This window comes from Hylaeus volcanicus, unplaced genomic scaffold (genome assembly GCF_026283585.1).
Source record: "Hylaeus volcanicus isolate JK05 unplaced genomic scaffold, UHH_iyHylVolc1.0_haploid 12221, whole genome shotgun sequence".
NCBI classification, from domain to species: Eukaryota; Metazoa; Arthropoda; class Insecta; order Hymenoptera; family Colletidae; genus Hylaeus; species Hylaeus volcanicus.
This window is the reverse complement of record NW_026533163.1, coordinates 290,087-316,226: the sequence shown is the minus strand read 5'-3', so window position 1 is coordinate 316,226 and position 26,140 is coordinate 290,087. Positions and strand designations below refer to the sequence as shown.

The window sequence follows — 26,140 nt, the reverse complement described above, 5'->3', positions numbered from 1 at the left end:
CAGTCGCCAGAAAGGACCAACGTTACAGAGATAGAACAGTCGCCAGAAAGGACCAACGTTACAGAAATAGAACAGTCGCCAGAGAGGACCGACGCTGCAGATATAGAAAAGTCGCCAAAAGGGACCCACGTTACAGAGAGGGAACAGTTGCCAGAAGGGACCCACGTTACACAGATAGAACAGTCGCCAAAGGGTTCCGACGTTACACAGATAGAACAGTCGCCAGAAAGGACCGACGTTACAGAGATAGAACAGTCGCCAGAAAGGACCAACGTTACAGAGATAGAACAGTCGCCAGAAAGAACCAACGTTACAGAAATAGAACAGTCGCCAGAGAGGACCGACGCTACAGAGATAGAACAGTTGCCAGAAGGGACCCACGTTACACAGATAGAACAGTCGCCAAAGGGTTCCGACGTTACAGAGATAGAACAGTCGCCAGAAAGGACCGACGTTACAGAAATAGAACAGTCGCCAGAAAGGACCGACGCTACAGATATAGAACAGTCGCCAAAAGGGACCCACGTTACAGAGAGGGAACAGTTGCCAGAAGGGACCCACGTTACAGATATAGAACAGTCGCCAAAAGGGACCCACGTTACACAGATAGAACAGTCGCCAGAAAGGACCGACGTTACAGAGATAGAACAGTCGCCAGAAAGGATTGACGCTACAGATATAGAAAAGTCGCCAAAAGGGACCCACGTTACAGAGAGGGAACAGTTGCCAGAAGGGACCCACGTTACAGATATAGAACAGTCGCCAAAAGGGACCCACGTTACAGAGAGAGAACAGTTGCTAGAAGGGACCCACATTACAGATATAGAACAGTCGCCAAAAGGGACCCACGTTACAGAGAGGGAACAGTTGAAAGAAGGGACCTACGTTACATATACAGAACAGTCGCCAAAAGGGACCCACGTTTCAGAGAGGGAACAGTCGCCAGAAAGGACCGACGTAACACACATAGAACAGTCTCTAAAAGGGACCCACGTTACAGATATAGAACAGTCTCTAGAAAGGACCGGCGTAACAGACATAGAACAGTTTCCAGAAGGGACCCACGTAAAGGAGATGAAAAAATTACCACCTGTACTGGACGTAAAAGAAGTAGACCGATTACCAGCCATTGTCGACGTAACAGGGGTAGATCAATCACCAGAAAGGATCAATGTGAAAAAGGAAAAGAAATTGTCAGAACTGGTCGACGTGACAGCCGTCAAGCCACTTGTCGATGTTGTTTCCTTTACAGAGATGGAACAGTCGCCGAACGAGACCAACGTAACAGAAGTAGAAAAATTAAAACCTTTACTTGACGCAACAGGGGTAGCACAATCACCAGAAAAAATCGATGGGAAAGAGAAAACAAATTTCCAGAAGTCGTCGACATGACTGCCGTCGAGCGACTTACGGATAATGTTTATGTTACAGAGATAGAAAACTCTCCAGAAGGGGTCGCCGTAACCGAGGAATAAAAATTGCCAGGCTAAGACGACATGGCTGATGCAAAACAGTTTCTGAAAAATGATTGACGTATGAGGGGTGAAATCATTTTCTTATAGAGTCGATATACAAGAAGAAAAAACACTAACCAAATTACGCTGATACAATAAATACATACAAACGATAAGAAGCATTGAAGTTATTAGAAAGGTGGAAGAACCGTAGAGAAAATTGCCGTACTATCTACCTAAAAGGTAATTGCCATATTTCAGTAGCTAGATAATGTAAAGACTATTGAAGCAATTTCAAATGAAAATTTGATGAAAAGATGAAAACTAAAAAAAAGTAAATCCAAGGACGTTGGAAACTCTTTAAAGGTAGCCAGTGTCTCAGAAAACGAAGAAACAGTAGATGCAAAGAAAGTTTCGCAAGTAAGCGCATGTCTCAAAATAAGGATGTCGATAAAAAATAAACACACTTTGGACAAGGTCAATAAATGCAAAGTGGATGACACAGGAAAGTCAGCTGATATATAGAATGTGGTTTAAAGTTCAAGTCTTGATTAAGCTGAAGCAATAATTCATGAAGGAAATATGGTTGCGGAAATAGGTGAATGCGTGAATTGGACGTCGTCTACAAATGATAACTAGTACAAGCACAAAACGTAGCTAATATTAACGCGCAGAGTAATTAACTTTTAGAATTAAATGATCAATCGACGAAGACGTACTAAATGTATCAAGTGCACCAACCCGTATCATAGAATCTGACATTAAGAACCAAGAAAAAATTATTGAAGCATTCAGAAAAGTAGACTTTTGAAACCCAATCATGCCGTGATCCAAAAGAAATCATGTGATATTAGTGAGCACAAACCAGACAATAAATTAGAGCCAAATAACGTGTACGACACATAAAAAGAATAAATCAGGCTAAAGCATCCGATCTAAGGACTAAATCGTAAAAGGACAACACTTTTAAAATAAAAAGTCATCGGATGAAGCTAGTGCAAGGAAAAGTAAGCAACGGAGCTGGAGAAATTAACAGTCTCGAAAAGCAGCTTGTCTCAGACTATTCACTACAATCTAGATAGAAATTGAATCTCATCTAGCTATCAGATATATAATAGACCATGAATCATGCGGGAGTAACAAAGTTAGAGTGAAAGGTAGATGAGGGACAACTTGTAAAACCAAAGTGGACAATTGTCTTGATTGGACTATTACATATGATTAAAGAAAAGCTGTGAAAAAGAACCACACCAAGTCTTTTAGGAGTATATTACAATAAATGTATTAAAACTAGTATATTAGAATAGTTGATGTATCGTCAGCAATTAATAAAATTAAAGAGGTGTTTAACAAATCTAAATTAATTCATAAACAAGAGAATCCGTTTAATTGAAAGAACTTGCTTTGATGAATGTGCACAAAATAGATAGATACTACAAGACAAACAGCAATAAATCCAAAGTTATTTCAAATAAATAAATGTGATAGAGACAGCAAGATATTTATGGATATTTATGCAACACAAATTATCAACTTGCTTTTTGAAAATTCTCTTGTTTCAAGTTGTGTGTAAACTGATAAATGCAATGCATCAAATGTAGAGACTAAAGCTTTGATAAGGAAACTAATTAGCCGTACATAACTAAAACATTAGTGGTGTAGAGTACAGCTATTGTATGAACGCAAAGGCGGCTAATGTAGCATAAATATCAAATAAAACAAGCGTGCTTGGCATCTTTAAGGAATAAAACGACTAGAAGTAATATTATTAGGTGTAGCACGGAAAAGATCCTAAAAAACACAAAGGTGCTCAGCGTTAAAAACCATAGATGTACTTGCTAAAAATTAACAGTCATTTTTATTAAATGATTAACGGACTGACTCCGTGTATAGATAACGCACATTGATGGGAATATAATTTTCGCAGGTTTTTAGACGCATCTGTATAAGGCCAATCGTGAAACGTGTATGATTAAAAATGAATAGAAACGTTGCAAACTCGGGTTTACTAAACTTTTTTAAATTTTTTTTAACCAAAAGTAATGAAACTTCGTTTGCGAAATTATTTTAGCAAGATGTTCTAACCATTTTTCCTGTTCCACGCAATGCAATACTCAAAACTATATGAGGCAGCGGAACAATTGAAAATCAGCACGGCACAAATTCTAGCATGAATTTTCATAATCTTCAACATTGTTGAGGTGCCTGTAAGCACGAATTTGGTGGACACAAAAAAATTAAATTGTTAAATGGGTTTCATTCATTGACAAATAAACTTCAATGGAATAGTACATTTGGAAAATGTTGTTCGTATGCGGAAAAAACAAGTTTTGAAAACTTCCAAAGTGTATCGAATTGTAGAGAAACAAAATGTAATTCACGGAATGGTATTGGAATTATTCCAAAGTATGAAATGTGTAAACTACCCAATTAAGCAATATTGCAAAAATGTCTTGTGCAATTTTACACTGAGAGAAATACTTATAGTTAAAATATTATGAACAAGATAAAAAGGGTTATAGAAATTGTGTGGGAAGCTTTAATTCCATTAAAAAAAATTTTTAAAGCAGTGAAAGCATTAAGAAATATAGACATAAGAATATCAATTAAATTAATGTTAAAATGTTTGTGAACCTCTTCAATTGATGCTACATCAAATTCGTCACTTCTCAAAGTTAAAAGTTTATTACGGAATGCTCAACTCACTTCACATGCCTCAAGAAATAATACAAGAGAACTCTTATAATTTCAACATCTTGTTTTCAAGCAGTGATTACAAATCAAACACTTGATTAACATGGTAAAAATCATTGAAAATTGCTTAAAATCTTCATTTAAAAATTGCAGTTTACTCGAATAAAAAATTAAAATATGACTAGCACATAAACTGAAACGTAAAAGATTGGAAAATGAATTCTAAATTAAAAACCAAATAGCTCATGTTCAAATCATACAGTTTAGGAAAGTATAGGACCAATTCTTTTTTCGAGGTTTTTTTGTTTGCTCTTGTCAAAACCTCTTGAAAAAGTCAAATACAGGTACTGTTTTAAACGCCTAATAGTCAAGGTGTCTTTAGTATAAATATCTTATTGTTTTCGTTTTCTAGCAAACTAATTGTTTACTTAAAAAAAATAATGAAAAAATTTTGTATAATGAATGCTCAGGAAAAGATTAATTAGATCAACATGACCTTAGCCACGCAACTAATGTGTGCATCTTATTAATTGAGTTTTTATTCGAAGACCAAAAAAAAAAAAAATTATACAAGATTTCATAGTTGAATAAAAATAACAATCGTAGTATTTTTAAACAACTTTAAATAGTATAAAAATGTTAGAATCTACCTATTCTTTAAGAAAATTTTAGATGCCCAGATATCAAGTCAAAGAAGGAATGTCGTTATAATGTCGGCTCGTTTGTTATACATGTAAAATACCAACTAATGAAGTGGTCTTCGGTATTATAAATTGTTTATACACCAGATTTTTTTTTTCTTTTTAAATTCTTTTTTGACGAATACTATAATAGTTTCAAAAATGTTAAATACTTGCTATTATTATTTACGTATTGCTGGAGGGTGAGGAAAATTTACAACAAAATGTAAAAAATGCTTTCTGTCAAAATGATAACGACATCATAACGTGTTTTTTTTAATTGGATACTATTTTACGACAACGCAAGAAAAACCAAAATTCATTATAACCTCTGAACTGCTTCAAAAATCTCACGGAAAAAACCTATTTTTCAACTCAAACGTTGCAGTGTATTAATTTTTAAAAATCTTAAAATTTAATAAAAATCGTATAATTTTGCGGTTTGTAAAAGATGACGGTTATTGAAAGGAACTATACAGAGTATTTTCTTTACAAGTTGAAAAAGATTAAACAGTCTTAAAGACACAAACCCAGTTCGATGTAAAAAAAAGATTATAATCCTTACGTTATGAATTCATTAACAATTTCCTTTCTATTGAAGCTTTTCAGTCGCTGTTTTAAAAATAGTTTGTTGGTCCGAGATCATGACTTTCCTTAACGCCCAGAAAGAATGTCCTTATGTATTCGTTTTAGTTAATTTTAAGAGTATTATTGATTTAATGTGCGTTGTTAATAATTTACTTCACTAAAAAATATCATTACCTTAATTGTAAAGACCTTGATTAATGTTATAAAAGTCTTCTAATCAGATATAGATTCTAATTTGGTTTGACAGATCAAGCAAAGGCAAAATAAAATATTTTATTAATTGTTTAGTGTTGGAAAAAAACTGATAAGATATAAAATTTTAGGTGGATAAGTCACTGAAGTACGGGTAACGCTATCTGAATTAACTCCTTACCTACAGCGTGCAGGCAGTCAGAACCTCCTATAAAGGGTTACTACTCAACCGTTGTAATTCGTTCAGCAAGATTTCGAAAATAACTCGTAGTAGCAAAGGTATCAGCTTTAGGAACACAGCACGTTTTATTCAATAAAGCGAAGTTATAAACTTTGCAAAAATGCGTGATAATGTAAGGATTTAGGTTTTGTGATATTTAAGAAATACAGCAAAGTAATGAGCTTAAATGAAAATCCTTTGTTAGTATAGATGAATATTTTTACACATGATTTTTGTACAAAGTGCTTGATGGTATATAAAACAGTCTTGTTTTAAATTTAAAAACGTCATTGAATGCTTGAATTCAACTCTTATAAAACAATTTTACGTAACTTTGCATTTACACACGAAGCAGCTACGGAGTGGAACAAAAAATTGATGAGACCTGCTGCCTCACGCACTTCACGGGTTAAACAATGAAAAGACGCATTCAAACCTGTACGATTTCTTTCGCTTTTAATGAATTGAAGATAAATAGATAAAAAGTTGAGGCGATTAGGGTTGTAAATTAAAAAAAAATTTGTTGTCACAAGTAGAAAAGGGAATCGGGTAGTATGTTGCGGAAAAAATTTAAAAAAAAATGTGTCGCAGGTATTTTTAATACTTGAAAAAAAAGAGTGAAGTGTGTCTTGTGACGTGAACAAAACTTTTTGGCTTTTAGTTTTTCAGAGCTATAAGACGCCATACTCAAGCTTTAGTATTTTGCCGATTTCGGCAAACAAAGCAAATAAGGGCATCCAACTTAAAACACGTTGTCATTTTTAAATGTTTGTTTATTATAGCAACTGTATAAATAAGGCATTACGTTGTGAAAAAAAAATACTTTTTTTTTAAAAGAATCTAATATTGTAAGAGGTGTGTTGCAATAAAATTTTTAAACTTTTTTTAATAATGGTAGAAACAAGGAACAACTTCTGAATTTATATCTGAGATGCAAGGAATTGTAACTTCTACTACTAAAAACCGATGTGAGAGTGATATATAAAAATTTACGACGAATCATTGGCTGTAAAAAACGTCGTATCGGTACAACTTGCACTTGATTCAGAACAATAAACACTGTCAGAATCGCAAGGTGATGCGGCGTTATGAGGTTTTTTTCCTTGTAGTAGTGCCAGTCTTTGAAAGGGTACTGAAGTTTGGTCTTCATGCAACAGTTGGCTGCAGTCTACATGCGATACAGAAAGTTGCTTGGGGGAAACGAGTATATCTCTTTTAGGTAGCAACACCCGTATAACGTGTAAGGATGTCGTGAATGAAGCTTGAATGTATTGATTTAAATATGAAAGTAGAGCCTTAGCGCTTTTTAATTGATGTCGTGGTGCAGTAAGCTTGCACTCGTCCAAAAGATGTCTAATGAGATTGGACATTTGGAAAAATGTTGTGGTGCAGAACTAACTTGAGAGTCGAACATCCTTCAGTAGCAATGCTTACAGTAAGTTTGGGTTTGAGAGAAGACAATTTAACCTGCCAGTTTAAAAAATTTTTAAAGATGTGTTACACTCGCCTGGGCATACCGCTGCACAATACTTTAACTGTAGTAATGGCGTCCTTTGTTCTTCTCGCATAATTTGGGTGGAAAGCCAGCGTCGAAACGTTTGAGTTTTAATGAAGCGGCTATACAAGAGATCCGTTCTACAGTGATAAAGCAAGTGACAATAAAAAGAGTTCACTTTAAAATTCTTACGCGCTCCGGCCAAACGCTAAATATAAACCTTGTAAAGCTGGATTAACTTTTTCAAGATTCTTTAGGAACATTGAAGGAGTGAAAGGTTTGGGTTTTGGAGTTTTGATCAATGGATTCAACATTAGAATCTTAAGGTCTGGCTATACAGTGTTTTATGAATTTCGTTAACTGCTTTTTTTTCTTAACAAATACCTGTATAAACTCACGAAAAGCATACAATAAAGTTTGTGTAAGATGCTCAAAGTGAGAAAAAATTTGCACGTCCAGGGCAAAAGCTTCTTCAACCGTTTTGATTTTATCAATACTTTCTTTTAAATGCGATAAGTTTTCAGGAAATGTTTTACAAAGAAAGGCACTGATTTTTTTATCCAGTATAGAATCTTTATTTAATGTGTGCTTGGAAAATTTGAAAAAATGAAACTCAGAGGAGGGTTGAAGCAAGTTTGTTGACATATTTTCTGGATTCGTATTTATGATAGGTTTACTCACTTTTTTTTTAAACGAATGGAGAAGAGAACTTAGGTTATTTTTTTTAAGAAAACTTATATTTTTTATAAGTTTTTCATTAATGACATGAGATTTCAGATGGGAGTTATGCATCACAGAAAATAATTCACGATTTTTGAAACCAAGTGAAGAGCATAAATCCTTTTGAACGTTAGCAACCATAATATTGGGGCACCATAACTAGTATACAATGCAAGATAGAGCGAATAGTCAAAAACTTTTTTGACATTGATTTTACCAATCGTTGTAATAAAGAAGGATCCGTTGAACCCAAAAGAACTCCTGGAGTTTCACTCCCGGGGTTTCTTTTTTTCCCCAGCGTTTCTTGATAATACTCTAAATCTTCATCATAAGAGTTGATATGTGGCCTATTCAAAACAATCAAGTAAGATTAGAAAATCTGAGGCTATAAAAAGATTAAAAAGATATTAATCATTTGAATAAAATAAAGATTTGAAAAAATGTATAGAAAACAGGTAGGCAACTTTAGTGAACTTATGTTTTCATAAATTTCATGCAATGTACTCTGACTAAGCGCGTTAATTGCAAGAGAAAATTGAAAATATCATGTACCCTGTAGATAATCAATCAAATATTTTAGTGAAGAACAAAAATAGGAGTGAAACAAAATTTTGTACATAAAAGTGTCAAACGTTCTACTGATACATGAACTTGTTGATGTCAAATAAAAAATATAAAGTACCTGACATCAGCGACATATTCAAGAGGGGAAATCAGGCGAATTAAATTAAGAACAATAGAACACGAGGTCATGGGATTAGCGGAAATAACAAGAAATGGGGACTCTGTTAGCGCGATTTCCCATAAGTCCCAAATACTATGCGAAAGATTTTCGAGTGATAATACCAAACTTGTAGAAGGCCAAGAAAAAGTTTCAAAAAAGCATTTTATGGGATAATGTATAAGCGTGTTCATGAAACAACATTTACCAATATTATTCTTAAACATTACGGGATAAGAAACAACTATGTTTTGTTTTTTGCTCAAGGTAACAAAAGATTTGTTATTCCTTTTATAAATTTCCCCACCAGAAGAACTTTTGAGTAACAAACGTAATTTTGAAACGTGTTTAGCTTTTTTAGAAAAAGAATTGTAAATTGGAAGGTACTCAGCTTCTGCGTTATTTATTGTACCGCGTAGTAGTTTTTTTTTTTTTTTTAAACCACTGAAAAATATTTTGTGGTAAGAACCGAGAAAGGCAGTATGGCACCAAGGAGTTTTTTGCATAAGATTCCAAAAGTACAAAATAGATTTCGGTGTGAATTTCAATGGCCCTAATTTTATAAAAAAACTTTTTAATGAAATGCTCAAATGCTTCTGTTGTGTATGCTTGATGCGCCTCAAGTGGCCAAATGTTTCTCTAGAGTCGACTCCCATAAAACTCCAAGAGGAAGTACCTCCATCTGAACGGTGCGTGGCGCAGAACAAGACAATAGGTTTTGTTCGACTTGTTCTCAAGACTAGAGTGACTGATCTTTCATTCCATGAAGGACATTTTGGCCAAGTCGCTTCTATGTAAGTACATGCTTCTAAAATGATTTTTTTCCCTAAAAGGAGATAAAAATAGCCCACGTATAAAACAACGGGTAACAGTAGTGGATAGAAAAATTTGATAGGAAGAAATGAAAGAAGAACCACACACTTTTGACGAGCCCCGCGATCATAAGACGAATTTTTCTCTGTTTGGAAGAAAGATGCTCCGTGAACAAAAGAAGACGAACTTGACGACGTATTTTTGAAACCAATATTGGGTGCCTTTTTAAAGCGAAAACCAAGCCAGCCGCTTTTCTTCTTTGAAGTGAAATTTCTTGAGCTAAAAATATCAGAACGGTTCATTGAACGAGAATCCGGAAGACACAAATGAAGAAACCGTTTTTGTTCATCTGCCGTCACCAGTCCCTTAGGATACTCAAACGTCACATGATGCCCCACAGTTGTATCAAATTCCACTACAAGAATAGAGTAAAACCAAGAAGAAAAATGGGATTGTGGTGTTACCAGTTGTGCCATATAACTAGGTGACATATACACATTTTCCAGGTAGTGTGAAAACCTATAATGCTGTTCGTGTAACAATGCAACTCTTGAAGAGAACATGTCAAGGGTAATAAATTTTATGAGAGACGACCCTAAACCTAGAATTTACATGTTTGGTCATCTAGAAAATTAGAGTTGAAGAGTTTTAAAAAATTCATTATCGCATCTACTAATTATTGAATTCATTCAATGACGTTTGAAAACTTTTTAAAAATGTGAGATGAATCGTCTTCGTGCGTGTTTAAGTATGTCTTTTCGCACTATTTTCGTTGTTAATCCTAAAATTTTTTTACTTTCAAGTTAAGAATAGTTATAAGTCCAATCTATTAAAAAATAAATTTTTGAAGATATTTTTCTTTTTTTGCCGTTTCTAAATATTTCGCTTTAACGTTTTAGCCTGTAGGATGTCAAATAAGCTGATCGACCAGTTTGATGTAACTGCTGAAAGGATCAACAAAAAAAAAATGACGTTGAGGGCTTTATTACACACGACAAAAAAAATACTTGTTTAAAATGAAAAATCTTGTGACAACTTAGAACCTGTTAGGTATATTTGATGCGCGTTGTAGCTATAAATCTAAGTTGAAATTATAGAAATGATTTTTGTGGATGGCGTGGAACTAATTCGTCAAGCAATCGAATTGGCTGATCATTCGTCGGAACCTCTGTGTTTTGACGACAATGACATTCTTAAAGAGTATGAATGGCTTTTTGGAGAGCAAACTAGTTCATTAAAGGTTCCTCTACTACGAGTGGTACATGCATCTTTATCGACGGACAATTACACCAATCAAATTAATTTTTTTTTCAAACCTTTTAATTTAAAAGTTAGTTCAACAGAATTATGTAATTGGAAGGACAGGAGAAATGAACTTATTCCTATTGGAGACTTAATATTATTTGCATTTCAACTTCAAACAAAAGTCTTAACAAGCCGTGACATCACCCAATTAGGTCATTTACCTATTTCTCCTCTTGAACGAAAAAAATTAACTTCGGTGATCACTCGTAAAACAGCTGTTAACTCTTTTCAAACAGTACAAACTTCTTATGACCCTATGCTAAAGCTAACGCCAGTGTCTTTGATAGATGAATCACTCCCTATTAAAATTGAAACTTTAGAATTGTTTAATGCCATGTTCCCAGGAGTCACTTTAGAAAAAATATCTTTTCCAATTTGTATCAAAAATGTAACCTATGGTCCTACCATAACCTTGCCTTCCTCGTGCACAACGCAAGATCAAGAAATTAGCCAAGTGGTATTGAATCAGGAAAACAAACAGATACCTAGCTTTCGTTCAAAAATTATAGAACGCTACCAGCTTCCTTCCTATAGCACGTATTGCCCGCTAATCAATACAATTCAGCTTTTTCACTCTTCCACTTTGCTACGTGTAGAAGATAATCATTTTGGTGAAACCATAACACAGATCTTCAAAAAAAATGGACGCCGTATTATTAGTCCTGAAATCCCTTGTTCAAATTCGAATACAAACGAAAAACGCAAAGAAACCACGCAAACATTTCAATTAAGAAAACCTACGACAGCAGTGAACATCCTCAAGCTGTGTGAGTTTATCCTTTTCTTCTAGATTGGATAAAGCTTTTTTTTTTTTTTGTATGTTTGTGTGTTTCTATAATGGACTTTAGCTCTCTATGAGTATTTACGAAAGGAAAAAATGAAAGCCATTATTATTGTCCCTACTTTTTTAGCTCAAACCATGTCTTTCCCTATTCTCAATTTTCATAATTGCAAACACTTTCTAGAACATAAGGAAATTTTACCTTGTACTAAGATGCAGTACGATCCAAATCAGTCTTTAGGTAGAGATGTCGAGTACTTTTGTGGTATGTCTTCACCAAATGAGATCATTTTCAGCTAGCTTTTCATGGAAAGCAAATTTACCCTGGATAAGCCGAACAGGGTTACGAATTTTCATTACGCATGATTTCAAATTTGTCGACAGTTCTCAGGTGCTGGTTTCACCTACCAAATTAATCTACTTTTTTATTTTTCTTATGTATCACTCACCTTTTAAATTTGCTTTAACTTTAAGCATGAAATGTAGCCAAATATTTCTTTATATCACTTCACATTAAAAGCGACGTTTTTGAAAATTTTGAAAACTTTAATAAAAAGAATAACAATTTTTTAAAACAATGGTTTTTAGGTTGCTAAATTTTCCATTAAAGATTGGTATAGAACTTTAGCAGTTGTCGTGCAAGGACCCGAATGGCAATTCTCTACTTGGCCTTTCGACTCTTTAACCAGTTTATTTTCATATATAAAGTATTCAAAACTTTTTAAATCCATAATATCACCTTTTTTTGTGCCTTTCCCTCAGACCACTGTACTTTGCTTATGAATCGGATACGCTACCTACTTTGGTACAGCAGCATCACATTCACACTCTTCGTATCAAACGAACTTCTCGCCATGGAGATACTATTGCTTGGGTAAATTTTACTTATTGAGATGTTTTCAATAGTTCCCTTACCATTAGAATCAATTTTTTCAATGTCTTGATGATAAACTGCGACAAGTGCGGGATTTTAATTTGTTATCCAAATCCAAATTACAAAACAAAAACTATTAAATGACTTTCACGTTTTAAATCAATTCAAAATAAGCTAAATTCAAACATCGCTTGTGTGATACCTCTCAATGTGATATGACAAAACTCTTACCTAATTTTTATTGAAATAAAACAAAAAATAATTTTATGTTGTACACCAGTGAATCTGTTTCTTCTAAAAATGACAACATCAAAGACATTCAAAACTGCTTGATTCTTACACGTGGTGTTTGTTTTTTTAAGACTCGGTGTAAACTGGTTACAGCATAAGCTATCCTTGTGCAGCTCATCGTTCTACTCGGCTGTTTGTTTTCTAAGGAAACACTCAATAGAAACGGTTGCTGTACTGATATCGAAATCCTTCATCAGTAAAACGCGGTTTCGACTTAGTCATACACTACTTCCAGAAAGTAACGAAGTAGCTTTATGAGGTGGGCTTTTCAATAATTTTTAAATCTAGGTAAAAGCTTTACCAACGTGATGCTTCTGATTGCTGACTACGGCTCTCATTTCATGACCCCGAATAAAGGGCATTTGTCCGTGTAGAGTCCTCAATAAAAGATTGTATCAAACTACGCACAAAAAGCCTGAGCGCCTATAGCTTTTCATTCTGCCAACAATATAAGCCCTTTGATTGTGTGTGTGTGTGTGTGTAGGTAGGTAGGTAAGCAGGATATTTTGACAGATTATTTTTTTGACATTTTTTGCTTGAGATAATTTAAGAAAGACCATGACTATTCTTCTGTGTAAAGACAATTCACGACCTGCCTGTGTTTATAACAAGGATGGATGTCCGACGAAGACCAAGCCTTAACGTGGTTTTTTTATTCTACATTACACACAGAGAAACTCACACTTATACACCTCTCCCTGTGAGTCTTGAGAAAAGCTTTCCGGTTATTTTTTTTTGTTGCGTTTTCTAAGAAACCCCCCGAAAAAGCGACACTTCATGGAAACGTTTAAACCGAAATTAATGGAAAAAAACGAAAAAACACAGTCTAAAAATCTTTCTCAGCATTTAAATTACAGGTAGATACCGAAAAAAAATAAATACAGCACTTGCAGTGCGTTAAACACGCACTATTTTTTATGATGATCATTTGCTTTTTCCTGGCACACACACACACCCTACTGTTTAAATGAGACTTTTTTTTTTAATAAACTTTTATCACAAATACAGCTCTGAAACTCGAACTTATTAAAATCGCAACCATTGAAGCAGTGAATTCGGAAATTGCCTAAACAATACACATCAATATTGTCAGTAGATTTCTCTTTATTATAGTGATCAGGAATGTATGAGTGACAAAACACAAATCACTCATTTCACTCTAGCGTTTCATTTTAATAAAAAGTCAAATTAGACGTAAATCTTCTTTTTTTTAATGTAAGAACATGGTATATTGATATGCCGTTTAGGGATTTTTGAAACGAAAAGTAGTAGGCTTTTTTTTCTATGCGAAGACCAAATTGTAAAAAAAAATATGTGAAAATTTTTTGTAAAGCTACACTGAAGCATGAATGCGGTGAATCTTGTGTGTAGATCACTGAAATAAACTCGGATAATTGTTGTTTTTCTAATATAAACTTCGTGTTCTTTATTTTTTAAAAAAACTTATAAAAATATTAATTTTGAATCATAATTTCGATAAAAAATTAAAGTATAAGGTGAAATCTCTGGTTATTGAAAAAGTTATATAAAGAAGAAGGAATGTATGCTTACCGCAAAAAATTTGGATTTAATGTTAAATGACAGGGAAAGCTGTATGCGTCTGTTCGCCTGACGTTGTTTAATCAAGTTACTAAATAAGATAAACCTCTATCTTTAAATAGATATATTGGTAATCCATTTGTTTTAAACCAATGTAAGTTTTTATTAAGCCAAAAAAAATTTTATTTTGTTGTATGAATAGTGAGACTTTAATAAAAACGATTGGGTTTTACATGATAAATTTAAACTTTTCTTTTGTTATTAGTCCAAGTTCCTTCTTGAAATGAAATTATACATAAGAACTTTAAAAAATATTGAAGTAGAAGTCGTGGTGGATCTACAAGATACTTTATTGGACGTCAAAAAAAAAGTGGAAATTGCGTTGCCTCACATGTTAGCCAATGAACAAATTTTAATTCATCGAGGAGTTATACTAGAAGATGCACGTACAGTAGCGCATTACTCTAATATAAAGGATAACGACAAATTAGTTGCTATGATCTCTAAAGTACGTTTTTTTTTATCCTTAAACTTGTTTATGTAAATGTTTTCTTTTAGAAAAAAAAACCAGTTTCCACCACTTTGGCTTCAAAAGACAAATGTACAAGTTCGAACGATGCGGCAAAAGATTTGAAAGACGACAAGATTTCTACAGACCTCCAAGCGACAGATAACTCAATTAACTTGTTCTCTCTACCGCAACAAGACACTGAAAAACAAAATTCACTTATAACGCCACCTAACCAAGATCCTGAAGAGCTAACTGCATCAGAAAAACAAGAGGATACTTCTTTATCGTCGGATATTAATGTAATTTACACATTAATTTACCATACAAACACACACTATGTTATCAAAATTTGTTGCATCGCCTAAATTTTAGTTGGTTGAGAGTTTATGCAGTATGGGCTTCGAGAAAACGGCTGCACAAGATGCATTACGGGCGGCATTCAATGATCCTAATCGCGCTGTTGAATATTTAATGACAGTAAAACATTCATTTATGTCACTCTTTTTTTTAGAAATAAAAATGTTTTTAAGGGTATACCTGAATCTGCTGCAACTCAGTTTGATTATACCCCAGCTATGCACGCATCTACTCTTGGGGCTGGTTCCGATCCTAGTCGATTGGCGGTTCTTCGTCAACACCCGTTGTTTGATCAAATTAGAGCTGCAATCCAGGTTAGCTTACTATACGACGTGAGAAAAAAACTAACATTGTTTTTGCATTGTTTTCCTTCAGGAGAACCCCCAGATCATTTCTGGAATTTTGCATATTATTCAACTACAAAACCCTGAACTTTTTGAGCTTATCGCAAACAACCAGTTAGAATTTCTTCAAATGCTCACCGAAGACACAGATATACCCTTATCACTTAATTCAGTGGAGAATGCTGCAGGTTTGATTTCGTGTAAAAAAAAATGCTTTTATGAGTATGTTCGTTTTAGGCCAAGATGTTATTCATATAACATCGGAACAAGAGGAAATCGTCAAAAGAGTAACGAATAAGACCATTCTTATTAGAAAAGATTTTTTGTTTTTAAAGATTTCAGATTGTTTAGGATTTTCAAATAGCGTTGTTTTACAAGCTTTGCTTGTATGTGACTGGAATGAGGTATAGAATGTTTTTAAAAAACCCATATGTCCTTACAAAAATAACTTTATTTTTGATCACGAAGGCTACATAAAGAGACTCGCCATTCATTGCAACATTTATTTGTTTTTAGGATAGCGCTGCTAATCTACTTTTTGAAACAGCGAAAGACTACGATGAAGAGGCGGGAGAAAAACCTCAGCATCTACCTGGTGAATAATGTAAATTTTTTTAATCACTTTTAAATTGACACAGTCTGTATACATCTTTACTAGCAATTGCAATTTTTATAATATACAAAAAAATTCCATGTTTCTTTTAAATAATGTTACACTTTTTTTGTTGTAAAGAACCTGTTAGCACCGTTATAATTCAGATCATTTTGTATTTAGCCATTGGATGAAAACGCTATTATTTGGTATCGGAACTTTTTGTTTTATAAGATATTCAAGACGTCATAATGCAATGTGCTGTGTTGGTTGTAATGACGCTATACAACATTTAATATAAGAAATCACATTCTCGACTTTCGTCAAGTTTTAGCCTAATTCCAATCCTCAGGAAAGGCAAATGAGCAATTTTGTGACTAAATTTTGGACAACATTTCAATTCATTTTCACGCTTAGATTTTCCTTAAGCTGCTTTTCTTTTTTCAAAATATTTTCTGGTGTATTATAAAAAGCACCTTCAACTAGAGATTATTTATTTTAGAAAAAAACACTCTCCACCCAACACATGTTATGTTTCAGTCAAACTTTTCATTTATCTTGCACGTCATAGTAAAACCTACATTGTCAGTGCTTCACGACACTTTTTTTAAGTTCCACAAAAAAAAGTACTACTGGTATTCATTGTTTTTTACCCAATAGCCAAGGTGAAGTAGCTCTACTTCACGTTCGCTCTCTGTAAAAAAATGTTGAAAGCTATTGAGCAAGACTTTTTATACTTTTATTTCAATGCACCCGCACACTGTTCATGCTTTATTTGGACGCACCTGGAAACGCGTTTTCAAATTATGAAGACGGTTTCTGACAGCCTACATAATTCTTCTATATATTACTAAGGGAAAGCTTGGCATTGAATTTGTTCGCAAACTGTCAATTTTGTTTCCCTGACACTAATTAACAGTAGGCTAAAAGGAAAATTTTACTAATACGTCGCTTAGCCACGGCGAAGCTTTACGTTTACTAGAATTTTTCTTCTAGGGACACACTGCAAAGTTTATTGATGAACTCTGAAAACATTTCTCGTCCTTTGATTTTATTGTTAAGGTTTCCCATTTTCAAACATTTCATGACTCTGAGAATTCAAAACAATCTTCACTACTGTTTAAACCGTAGAACACCTATGAATTACTGGCATACAATTTGTGGTAGAGTGCCATCAACGACAGTGTTTTAGATATTAGTTTATGCTCACTCGCTTTATAAGGTGTTAAACACAAAAGAAAAGATACAAAACCGTATGTCCAAATTTTTTAAATTATTGCAACAGATCTTTTACACAACATGGTAATTTTCTGGTTAACCTTTCTTTAAACATAGAAAGATATGAAACTTTTATGACCTTTTTCGTTTCAAAAAAAAAAAAAATTGCTTTCTTCGTACAAACTAGTCTGGTACTGTGGCATCATTTTTTCACCAACAAGTGATTGTCAACCCCATCTCTTCAACTTATACGGTTTGATACCTCCTATTGATGTTTCTAAACCGATTATTGTTTTTTGAAAATTCAGTGTCTTATTAAAAAAAAAATTAATTCAATTGGTGGAAAGGTTACGATTTTTGGTAATTCCATTGTCGTGAAACTTTTACTTTAGGGCATTCCAAACAAACGACAATGGTAAAAAGACACATGATTTCAAACTCACTTATTAAGGTGGTTCATGAAAAACAGTGTTGTACAGAAAACACTTGCAAGTCGTTTCCAGCACGTCTTGTCATATAAACATTTTTTTAAGACACGAAAATGACGTAGTCATCATTTAAAATCAACTACACCTTTTTCAATGCCAAAACGTAATAATTTCTATCCTGTCTTTTTAATTACAGTTCTGTATTCATAATATACCATAACCTTGACTGTTCTGTAACACAAACTCATAGCACTATGAAACCTTCCTGTTAAACACCTAGTACAACTTCACGTCCTGTTTTTAAGAAGTACATCGAATGAAAGCGAAAGTTGTACCGTTGTCTAAGCAGCTTCTTATCAAACTTAATCTTCAGTTTATTGTTAGGTAAAAAATAAGTCAATAATGACACCCACCAAATAGAAATCTTTCCCTACCTTCATTTTCCACAAAACATTTGCATCCGTTGGGCTTGTCCATATCCAACCTTACATAAATCTTTACTTCTTGTCTTTCTAGGATCACCTTATACTAAAACTTTCCAGCCTTTTTCAAAATTTATTACTGAACTAAACGGCAAATGGCGTCTTTTTTCCCATCACTCATCCACATAACTCGGTTTCAGTCCATCGCCAGGCTGGTTTCACGTTATTCCCAAATAGGAAGCTTTGCCAGAATTCAACCTAAGACCCAATCTTTCTTTATATTGTATTTATACGTGCACTATTATCATCGATTCTACCAGGAAACCTTTTTCTTCAAATGAATTACCTCTGGGTTAAAACACTTTCCAAAGACACGTGTAATACAGTTGCATGTAATTTCGCAAGTCGTTCATTTGATCCGAGGTGATGGCGAATTCGCGAAACAATCAATGCTCACAACTCGATAACAAGCACCCATTAAAAAAGGAACTGGAGTACACAAGGCGAGTTACCCTAATCTTTCACATACCTTGACAGTAAGTAACGACTTTAACTTTCAGTTGGTTTTCCGAGACGACGTTCACTAGTTGAAATTTCTGTAAATTACCTAAATTTCTTTAATTAATCCTTGTCTTACCTATTTTACAAATTCCTACGGTTAAGCTTAACGGATCCATTATACAGGTTTTCCTTCGGTATTCAATTATATTTTGAATAATTATCTTGATCCACCTTACATGTTGGGTATGCCTCAACGCTGAATAGGGCCATTGCTTCTTGTAATTTCAAAACATTTCATTTCAAGTTGGAAGTTAATGCGTCGTTTTTAATTAGAACAAATTGAACATGCTTTATTTTCTCTATCATAAAACACTTGAATGAAGGCGACATGTTTAAAATTTTTTTTGATAGAACGAGAAAAGTTGAAGAAAAATTCAACCGTTACATCACGAGGTATCTTTTCAAAACTCATAATTGGGTTTTGCAGCCGTTAACTCAATGAGAACACTAGAAAAAAAACTCAACTTTTTGTTGTAAGCACATAAAAACAAAATCTTAACCAATATAACGGTGCATGTATGCTTTAGGTGGAGCGTTATTATAAATAGTGTGTGATTTTGATGTTAACGCCATGTCGAGTTTTGCTAGCACTTGAAAATGTTTTTTTTTTTTTAATTCATTACTATATGAGGCTACTTTAAAATTATAGTTTATTAAAAAACAATTCAAACGCTTATAACAGAAATACTCTTATAAAAAAGGTTATTTTAAAAACAGTTATTGTTTCTCGCACAATGTTATTACAAAGTCTCTGTGAGACACGTTTCTGTTTCTTTTTTTTTTTTTGAAAACTAAAAGAGAGTCGTTCTAGACGCGTAACATGGTGACACTTTGGCGTGTTCTCAACTTGGATAACAATGGTGTTAGGTTTTGCCAACTTAAAGGTACAGTCATTCCTTAATTAAATCCTTTTTGAGGCACTTTCTTTCGTCAAACTTGACATTAAAAATGTTTTGATACACACGGAGAACCAAACTGATTAAAAAATTATCTTTAGACGTTTCAAAAAAACATTAACAATTAATTCATCAGAAATATAAGGGATCTTTAGATTTTTGAGCTACTTGAGAACGAATTGCTTTTAACGATTGGCAATCAGTTACTAATAAAATGTCCATGTTGCCAAACACTTTTCCATTTTACCAGTTGGAAATTTTTTTTTTAAATCAATAAAAAATCATTAGACAAAAAAGTTTGTAGCAATGTTTACATACACCATGCCATATACGTGTAATGAATTTAGCTTAAAAAAAACGCAAAAGAATACAAGCCGCAGTGCTATTATACAATCGACCCTTGTCGAATGAAAATAACGTTTATTTCAACCCAGTTTTTTTTTTTAATGTCAAAATAGAGTGGTGAGATATCAAGTATTAGCGCGCTAAGATACACTGCAACCTAAAGATAGCAAAAACGTGTGATTTTTGGAAATAGCTACTGATACACCGTAAACTTTGTTTAATAGTGTTAGCGTTAAAGTGCAATTTTTTTCGAAAGCGATGGTTCAGGCAAAACAAGGCCGATTTCAAAAACTCCATAAACGGGTTTATGATCTGAGGTTAAAATATTTGGAACATTGCTGTAATCGACGCATTTAAAGACAAAGTCGCTGGTATTTTTTTGTAACAATTTTTGTGGAATTAAGTTTCCAAAGTATAAAATGCGATCGCACCTAAAATATAATAAAAACAATTGAAGTTTGTGAAAAATTGTTTTCACGTCCTACCAGCCTGGAGACCGAGATTCATCGAATTGATTTGCTTCTTTTTTAAATTTATAGGTAGGTGGAAAATTAATTAGACTTTCAGTAACCAAAGCGAACGGAGCAAGACGTAAACGTTTTCCTACAACTAACTGGTCATAACTTAACAGAGAATGATGAGATCAGCAAGTGATACTTTGTGTTCGTCCTACAATAAAAGTTCTTTCCAATTGTTTTGTTTGACAAGTTTTATTGTTTCATGATAGCTTCCGCTACATCGGAAGTTGAAGTCCCCACCCATCAATATATAATCATGGTCTTTAATGGAATAGGGTAAGCGACTCTGAAAATAAGGTTGACAAAACAAAATTAAACCTTTTGTATGTAAATATTTGCTTATTATGCATTTGAGGTAAAATTCAATTTAAACAAAAAAAAATGCAGTGTTTTGATATGAACAAAACAGCATTCACGATTTGCTACAATCCAGCTTTAAAACTTTGTTTCGACACTTAGTATTTAAGCTTTGTAAAAACCTGATATCTCTAAGATGTTTATTTACCTAGACAACAAATGACACAATATTTAACGGTAACAAAATGACATGGTCCCAAACAATTCGATAACAGAACGAAAAGCAACACTGTACACTTTTTTTACCTGAAAATTTGACTCCAGTATGATTTGCAATTGTTCTCGTCGCTGACGAGCCTTTTCTTGCCCTGTTGTAAAAAGTTAAAAAAACATACTGCTTATTATGTAAACCATTGAAAAAAAAAAAACATTCTTATTTTCTTAGAGATGATATACCCGATGAAAGATGTACATTCACAAAACAAAATGATATGTCGCCTATTTCCAATCGAAGAAATATTGCTCCCTTTTAAAACATACAATTAAGATTTGATTTAGACTGCAAGAACTTTCTCATTCTTACTTTATTTCCCATTTGACCTTTAAATCCTAATTTTAATTCCGACGTATACACATGCGTGACATAATCTCGTAAAGTCGAACGAACAAAAACTGCTAAATATAACCCTACAAGGCTTTGTGAGTTTAACTAGAAAAAATCAAAAAAATATTCAAGAGGTAAAGAAATGACCACTACAAGAAGGTATACCATTATAAACTGAGGTCCTAGTGACGCTTTAACTGTTTCTTCTAGCAACTCCTCTCTTTTTAAATCTCCTTGTGAGAGCAAAACACGCACCTTGCTAAGTTCCACCTTAACTCAGATTGGATCATAGAAAAAAAAAAAATGTCTGAAAACCAACGTACGAGCTCCTGTACTGCTATAACGTAAATGTCGGCTAATCTGGATCCCTGCGTGAGTCCAGAAGCATTTAAATGATAAAAAAGCCAATGTTCCATTGTTTGAGGCACAAACGTTCCTCCCATATTCCATGTTCCATACCAGATTCTTAAAGGAATTGTTGTAGCCATCTTTTCATGTATGTTTGATGGGAAAAGCACCGCCTGTAATTCCACCAACATTCAATAAAAAAAAGACAATTTTATTTTAATACCGTTTTGACCAACTGTTGATTGGCGTTTAAACTAGTTTTGCTAAAACCGTCACTTTGTTTAGATGCGTGGTTTTCTACTGTTAAGGGAAGTTTCTCCAAAAAAGAAACTTTTTTTGTAAAGTTGCCATTCGTCGCAAAATTGTTCTCGTTTTTTGGTTTACATACACGAGCGTTAAAAAAACTGTTTTGCTCCCGTAACAAAATTTCAATAGCATCTTGACGCGAATCATCTTCAAAATTGTTTTGATAGAATCGTCCTAAAGAAGTAAACATATGAATCATATTTGTCGCTAAGGATGATTTTCCTTGACGAATAACACCCGACATGACGGAATCTGTTCCCGTATAAACTCGGCTTACACGGTCACCCTATAATAATTTTTGAGAACATCTAGTCCAAATTGGAACTGGAAACCTACTTGATCCGCCCACATTCGAGCGACCATTTCTTTAGCTATATTTTTACAAAATGATTTTTGAAGATCGGTTTCTTTTATTGTAGACCCAAAATTATGGTCCGCTACTATTCAGTGTAACAGCAATACATTAATCGTCGATAAATAACACACATGACACTATGCTAATTGTTTGTGGTCCACCTACAAGCTTCTTTCACATTAGACTCATTCAAAGGGAAAGGATCTAGAAACCAAAAGTATTTTGAATCAGAATGTTAGTGATTTCCATGCACGCTGCCTTTAAACGGCTTACAATTGAGCAAACGATAGACTGCAGAAAAAGAACCACTATCCGATCCACGATATGAAACATGGACGAACTGAGACAGATACAAAACGTTAAAAGTGATAATCAATATAAAAAATAGTGTATAATAAATGTTTTTTTTGAAATTTTTACCGATGTATTCAGATTTTGTTGCCCATCTTTTGATTGGTGCAAGATGGATTCCAAAGGCCATGGGTTTCTCGTGGACAAGCTATCGTTATTTTCTTTTTGAACACAATCAAATTGTGTTCCTAATTAAACAAAAATTCCAAATACTATTGAAAAACACTTTTTTGAAAATTCGTGTACCCAATATTGCTGGCTGTAAAAAGTGTCCAAGATTTCTTTCTACTAAATACTGATGAATCCAATCCCAACAGATAAACCATTGGAAAGCATTTGTTCGGTCTAAACAATCTAAACAATTGGTTCGCAAACAACCCTCTTGATACTGAATGTTTGAAGCGTCAGAAGTTGATGATTTTTCGGAATAATACTTTATTTTTTTTAACTGAGGTCGAAGAAAATTAACAAATCGAGTTAACGCTTCTTCAAACCCATAAAGTTTTATCTAAGACAACCCATTATTTTTATAAAAGTTTCATATTTTAAATAGTTGTTACTTGCTGGTGGCAATCCCAACGAATATGATACGCAGGTTTATTTTTATCACCAAACAAACCTTTAGAGTCTGTATTTTGAGACTTAAGCAAGGTACAGTTATTATTATAATAATTTATAAGATTTCTCAATGAAGAAGACAATTTATTTTCTCCTCCTTTTGAAGCACTTAGAAGATCCACATATAAAACATGTCCATAGTAGAAGGATAATTGTCGCTATATTACGTCAACATTCGATACGAATAAAAATGAACTTTTCTATACTACCTGATGTTCTACAAAAGCTTGAGTAGCAAAATCGATTTGTCGTGTCAAATTAATATTAACATTTAAGCTTAATCCTGAAGATTGTTCCCAAAATAAAGGAACAGACCCTCGTATTTGGACATACGAACTCCAACCACTATTGGGTACTCCAACTCCCTAAAAAACATAAAACGCATATACATCCAGTAGTTTAGAGATAGCGCGTATATCAGAAAAAATTCAAACTTGCACAAGAAATACTTATAATAATAACTTGAATTTATCCATTTGTTACTTACGCGACACTGAACTTTTCTACTTTTTGAATCCACGTTACAAACAGCTATAAGCTGTTCTGATTCATTGAAATTAGCTACCTTGAAAGAAATTGTAACTTTTTTTAAAATGCAAACTCAGCAACATGATGAGTAGTACCTCCCCATAATCATCAATACCACGATGATTGAAACGAGTACCGGATCGTGCCCGATTCCGTCGACAAATTAAGACTAAATCAATTCCATTCGAAGAGGATTGTATTGAACCACTCGTTACAGATCCTTGAAACAATGATATGATGCCTTAACATCTGCCGTCATGAACAAGAAATGAAATAGATACCTTGGATTATTGGAACAGTCCAACGAAAATCAATAGAACAGTTTAAAAAAGGTTTGACTAATTCCCAGTTCCACACAAATCGTTGATCAGCCACGTCAAATAAGCAAACATTAACAGAATCATTTTTCGAAATGTCAACCATCGATGGAATTTTTTCACAAGTTTTTTCAATATAGGTCGATGGAGAAAATTGATTTTTAATATTTTGATGACGTTGATTGGTTGTTTTATAAGGATCGTAGCTGCAGGGCCATTTTTGAGAATAAAATGGTATTTGTAATTGACGTTTTCTTTGAAGAGTATTGGTTATATCCGTATCATAAGAGTAGTAAAAAGATGTCGCAAGTAAATTTTCAACATTCTGTTTATGGTTACCAATTTTGTCCCCTAGATGGTTATAAACTAAATTAGTATAAACGTTTGAATCTCCAGATTGCAATCGCATTATTGGAACACGTTGATGTGCGGGTATGGTAAATTCTAACAAATTATGATCCGTTAATGATTTTTTCAAAACATTGTTATTGTGTGTTGTTTCTAATGTTTTTTTTTTAGCAAAAATACCGTCAATCGATTCATCTGATAAATTATCGGAACACAGTTTTGTTTCCTTATCCATCAATTTATTGTTGCACGTCTCAACATCAATACCTCTTGAATTGAAACCACAATTTCTTATGTTTTGTAAATACTCCCGTTGATCACATGTTGAAATTTTATTACTTGAGGAAGGCAATCTTTTATTTTCCACAGTTCCGAAATGAGCAGTAAAAGGTATATTAAAGGGAATAAGGCATGATTGGCGTATTCTATAAATCAGCATATCTTCATTGGACGTTTCTAAAGTTTCTGGTGCATCATGTTCAATTCGAAAAGAGTTCCTGTTAAAGCCAGAAACAACTTCACTATCACAGACTACAACAAGAAATCGAGTATTGTGAATAGAAAGACACCCCAAAAACGCATCAATAAAATACACACACTCCAAGCATCCAACACGATCTAAAAACGTCTTATTATAATGAGTTGTTTGAACGACTTCGTTCGTAAAGCGAAACAGTATGAGTAAAGGAGGATCATCATTGTTGTTTTCCTCTAAGAAATCTGGCAATCCGTTGTCCCCAGTGCATAGACCTTCTTGTCTACATAATTCTCTTAAGGCAAAATTGTAGCGAATTCCTTTTTCAGGTATATTTGGTTCCAAAACAAAAGCGAAACGAAAACAGTACAGTCTCCATCGATCAAATGTTGGCAATTTAGTAGCCGTCTGTAGAAAATAGTCTTGAACCTTCAAATCGTGGTTTAGAGTGAAATCCGAATTCGTAGAAAAACAGGGTTCAGATGATGCTACTGGTACTTTTTTAGATTTTGTATCCAATAAAGAATTCAACTGTAACGTTTGCAAAGCTTTTGAAGATGAGGAGACGTCATGATTTTTAGTATCGGGCACCATTAAATTTTTTGGTTCAGAACCCGACAAAAAATCATTCTGATCTTTTAAAAAAATTCTGGAATCACAAAAACAAGAATGATTTGTTTTTTTATCGACACTACTAAATTTAGGAAGACTTGTTGCTAGGGAAAGAGGGCAGGAGGATGAAACGAACCCATTTTCTTCTTCCTTGCTACATTCATGGAATTCCAATAACTCGGATGGAATTAAACAATCTTTGGATTGTTTTTTTTTATCTATGTTAGATAAACTCGTTAAAGACATATCAAAAAATTACAATAAGCGTCACACAAAGAATGATATGATTCATATGCGTCAAAATGAAATTATGACAAATTTTTATTTTCTATTGGATGAAAAGTTGTATATAAAAAAAAATTGGTTATTAGCCAAGTACAAAAAAACATTCAAGTGTAACAAGGTTTTAAATAAAGAAAAAT

At 33.6% G+C, this 26,140-nt stretch overlaps 5 protein-coding genes and 2 long non-coding RNA genes across 8 annotated transcripts in view; 3 read left to right on the top strand and 4 right to left on the bottom strand.

Moving 5' to 3' along the window:
• The window catches only part of LOC128883576 (uncharacterized), a 15,384-nt gene extending 11,030 nt beyond the window's left edge, over positions 1 to 4,354 (top strand). The window contains exons 22-23 of the mRNA XM_054136100.1: positions 15 to 2,461; positions 2,514 to 4,354. Of these exons, the coding sequence (XP_053992075.1) occupies positions 15 to 1,392 (1,378 nt within the window). The 3' untranslated portion in view covers positions 1,393 to 2,461; positions 2,514 to 4,354. The remainder of the gene's footprint in view (positions 1 to 14; positions 2,462 to 2,513) is intronic.
• A 2,463-nt stretch (positions 4,355 to 6,817) lies between these two features.
• On the bottom strand, positions 6,818 to 10,541 carry LOC128883565 (uncharacterized). Of its 2 annotated transcripts, none has more exons than XM_054136089.1 (7): positions 8,726 to 10,541; positions 8,261 to 8,390; positions 7,708 to 8,202; positions 7,516 to 7,655; positions 7,346 to 7,463; positions 7,228 to 7,295; positions 6,818 to 7,181 (listed from the first exon to the last, which is right to left on the bottom strand). In XM_054136089.1, exons 1-7 carry the CDS (start codon positions 10,138 to 10,140, stop codon positions 6,818 to 6,820), a joined length of 2,730 nt encoding a protein of 909 aa, XP_053992064.1. In that variant the 5' UTR covers positions 10,141 to 10,541. The 2 variants fall into 2 exon arrangements, with proteins under 2 accessions (XP_053992064.1, XP_053992065.1); XM_054136090.1 differs by having other exon boundaries at positions 7,052 to 7,181; positions 7,241 to 7,295.
• A 16-nt stretch (positions 10,542 to 10,557) lies between these two features.
• Positions 10,558 to 12,800, top strand: LOC128883566 (uncharacterized). The gene is made up of 7 exons (XM_054136092.1): positions 10,558 to 10,627; positions 10,675 to 11,649; positions 11,731 to 11,904; positions 11,960 to 12,054; positions 12,252 to 12,370; positions 12,426 to 12,537; positions 12,585 to 12,800. Exons 2-7 carry the CDS (start codon positions 10,677 to 10,679, stop codon positions 12,675 to 12,677), a joined length of 1,566 nt encoding a protein of 521 aa, XP_053992067.1. The 5' UTR covers positions 10,558 to 10,627; positions 10,675 to 10,676; the 3' UTR covers positions 12,678 to 12,800.
• A 1,660-nt stretch (positions 12,801 to 14,460) lies between these two features.
• On the top strand, positions 14,461 to 16,348 carry LOC128883286 (uncharacterized). Its single transcript, XM_054135484.1, has 9 exons — positions 14,461 to 14,521; positions 14,633 to 14,875; positions 14,926 to 15,177; positions 15,251 to 15,355; positions 15,409 to 15,549; positions 15,611 to 15,767; positions 15,817 to 15,866; positions 15,915 to 15,983; positions 16,096 to 16,348. Exons 2-9 carry the CDS (start codon positions 14,651 to 14,653, stop codon positions 16,180 to 16,182), a joined length of 1,086 nt encoding a protein of 361 aa, XP_053991459.1. The 5' UTR covers positions 14,461 to 14,521; positions 14,633 to 14,650; the 3' UTR covers positions 16,183 to 16,348.
• LOC128883289 (uncharacterized) lies at positions 14,859 to 15,552 on the bottom strand. The gene is made up of 3 exons (XR_008458840.1): positions 15,416 to 15,552; positions 15,112 to 15,335; positions 14,859 to 15,060 (listed from the first exon to the last, which is right to left on the bottom strand). It is a non-coding gene; the product is annotated as an uncharacterized LOC128883289 (long non-coding RNA).
• Positions 16,349 to 16,495: 147 nt separating the features above from the next.
• LOC128883288 (uncharacterized) lies at positions 16,496 to 17,772 on the bottom strand. The gene is made up of 3 exons (XR_008458839.1): positions 17,327 to 17,772; positions 16,957 to 17,261; positions 16,496 to 16,865 (listed from the first exon to the last, which is right to left on the bottom strand). It is a non-coding gene; the product is annotated as an uncharacterized LOC128883288 (long non-coding RNA).
• A 2,188-nt stretch (positions 17,773 to 19,960) lies between these two features.
• Positions 19,961 to 25,976, bottom strand: LOC128883508 (uncharacterized). The gene is made up of 19 exons (XM_054135942.1): positions 24,248 to 25,976; positions 24,062 to 24,186; positions 23,926 to 24,003; positions 23,648 to 23,803; positions 23,381 to 23,596; positions 23,067 to 23,328; positions 22,890 to 23,008; positions 22,743 to 22,809; positions 22,635 to 22,673; positions 22,451 to 22,554; positions 22,032 to 22,400; positions 21,784 to 21,981; positions 21,626 to 21,730; positions 21,440 to 21,565; positions 21,313 to 21,382; positions 21,163 to 21,224; positions 20,715 to 20,845; positions 20,527 to 20,664; positions 19,961 to 20,472 (listed from the first exon to the last, which is right to left on the bottom strand). Exons 1-19 carry the CDS (start codon positions 25,962 to 25,964, stop codon positions 20,274 to 20,276), a joined length of 4,281 nt encoding a protein of 1,426 aa, XP_053991917.1. The 5' UTR covers positions 25,965 to 25,976; the 3' UTR covers positions 19,961 to 20,273.
• Between the last annotated feature and the right edge of the window lie 164 nt (positions 25,977 to 26,140).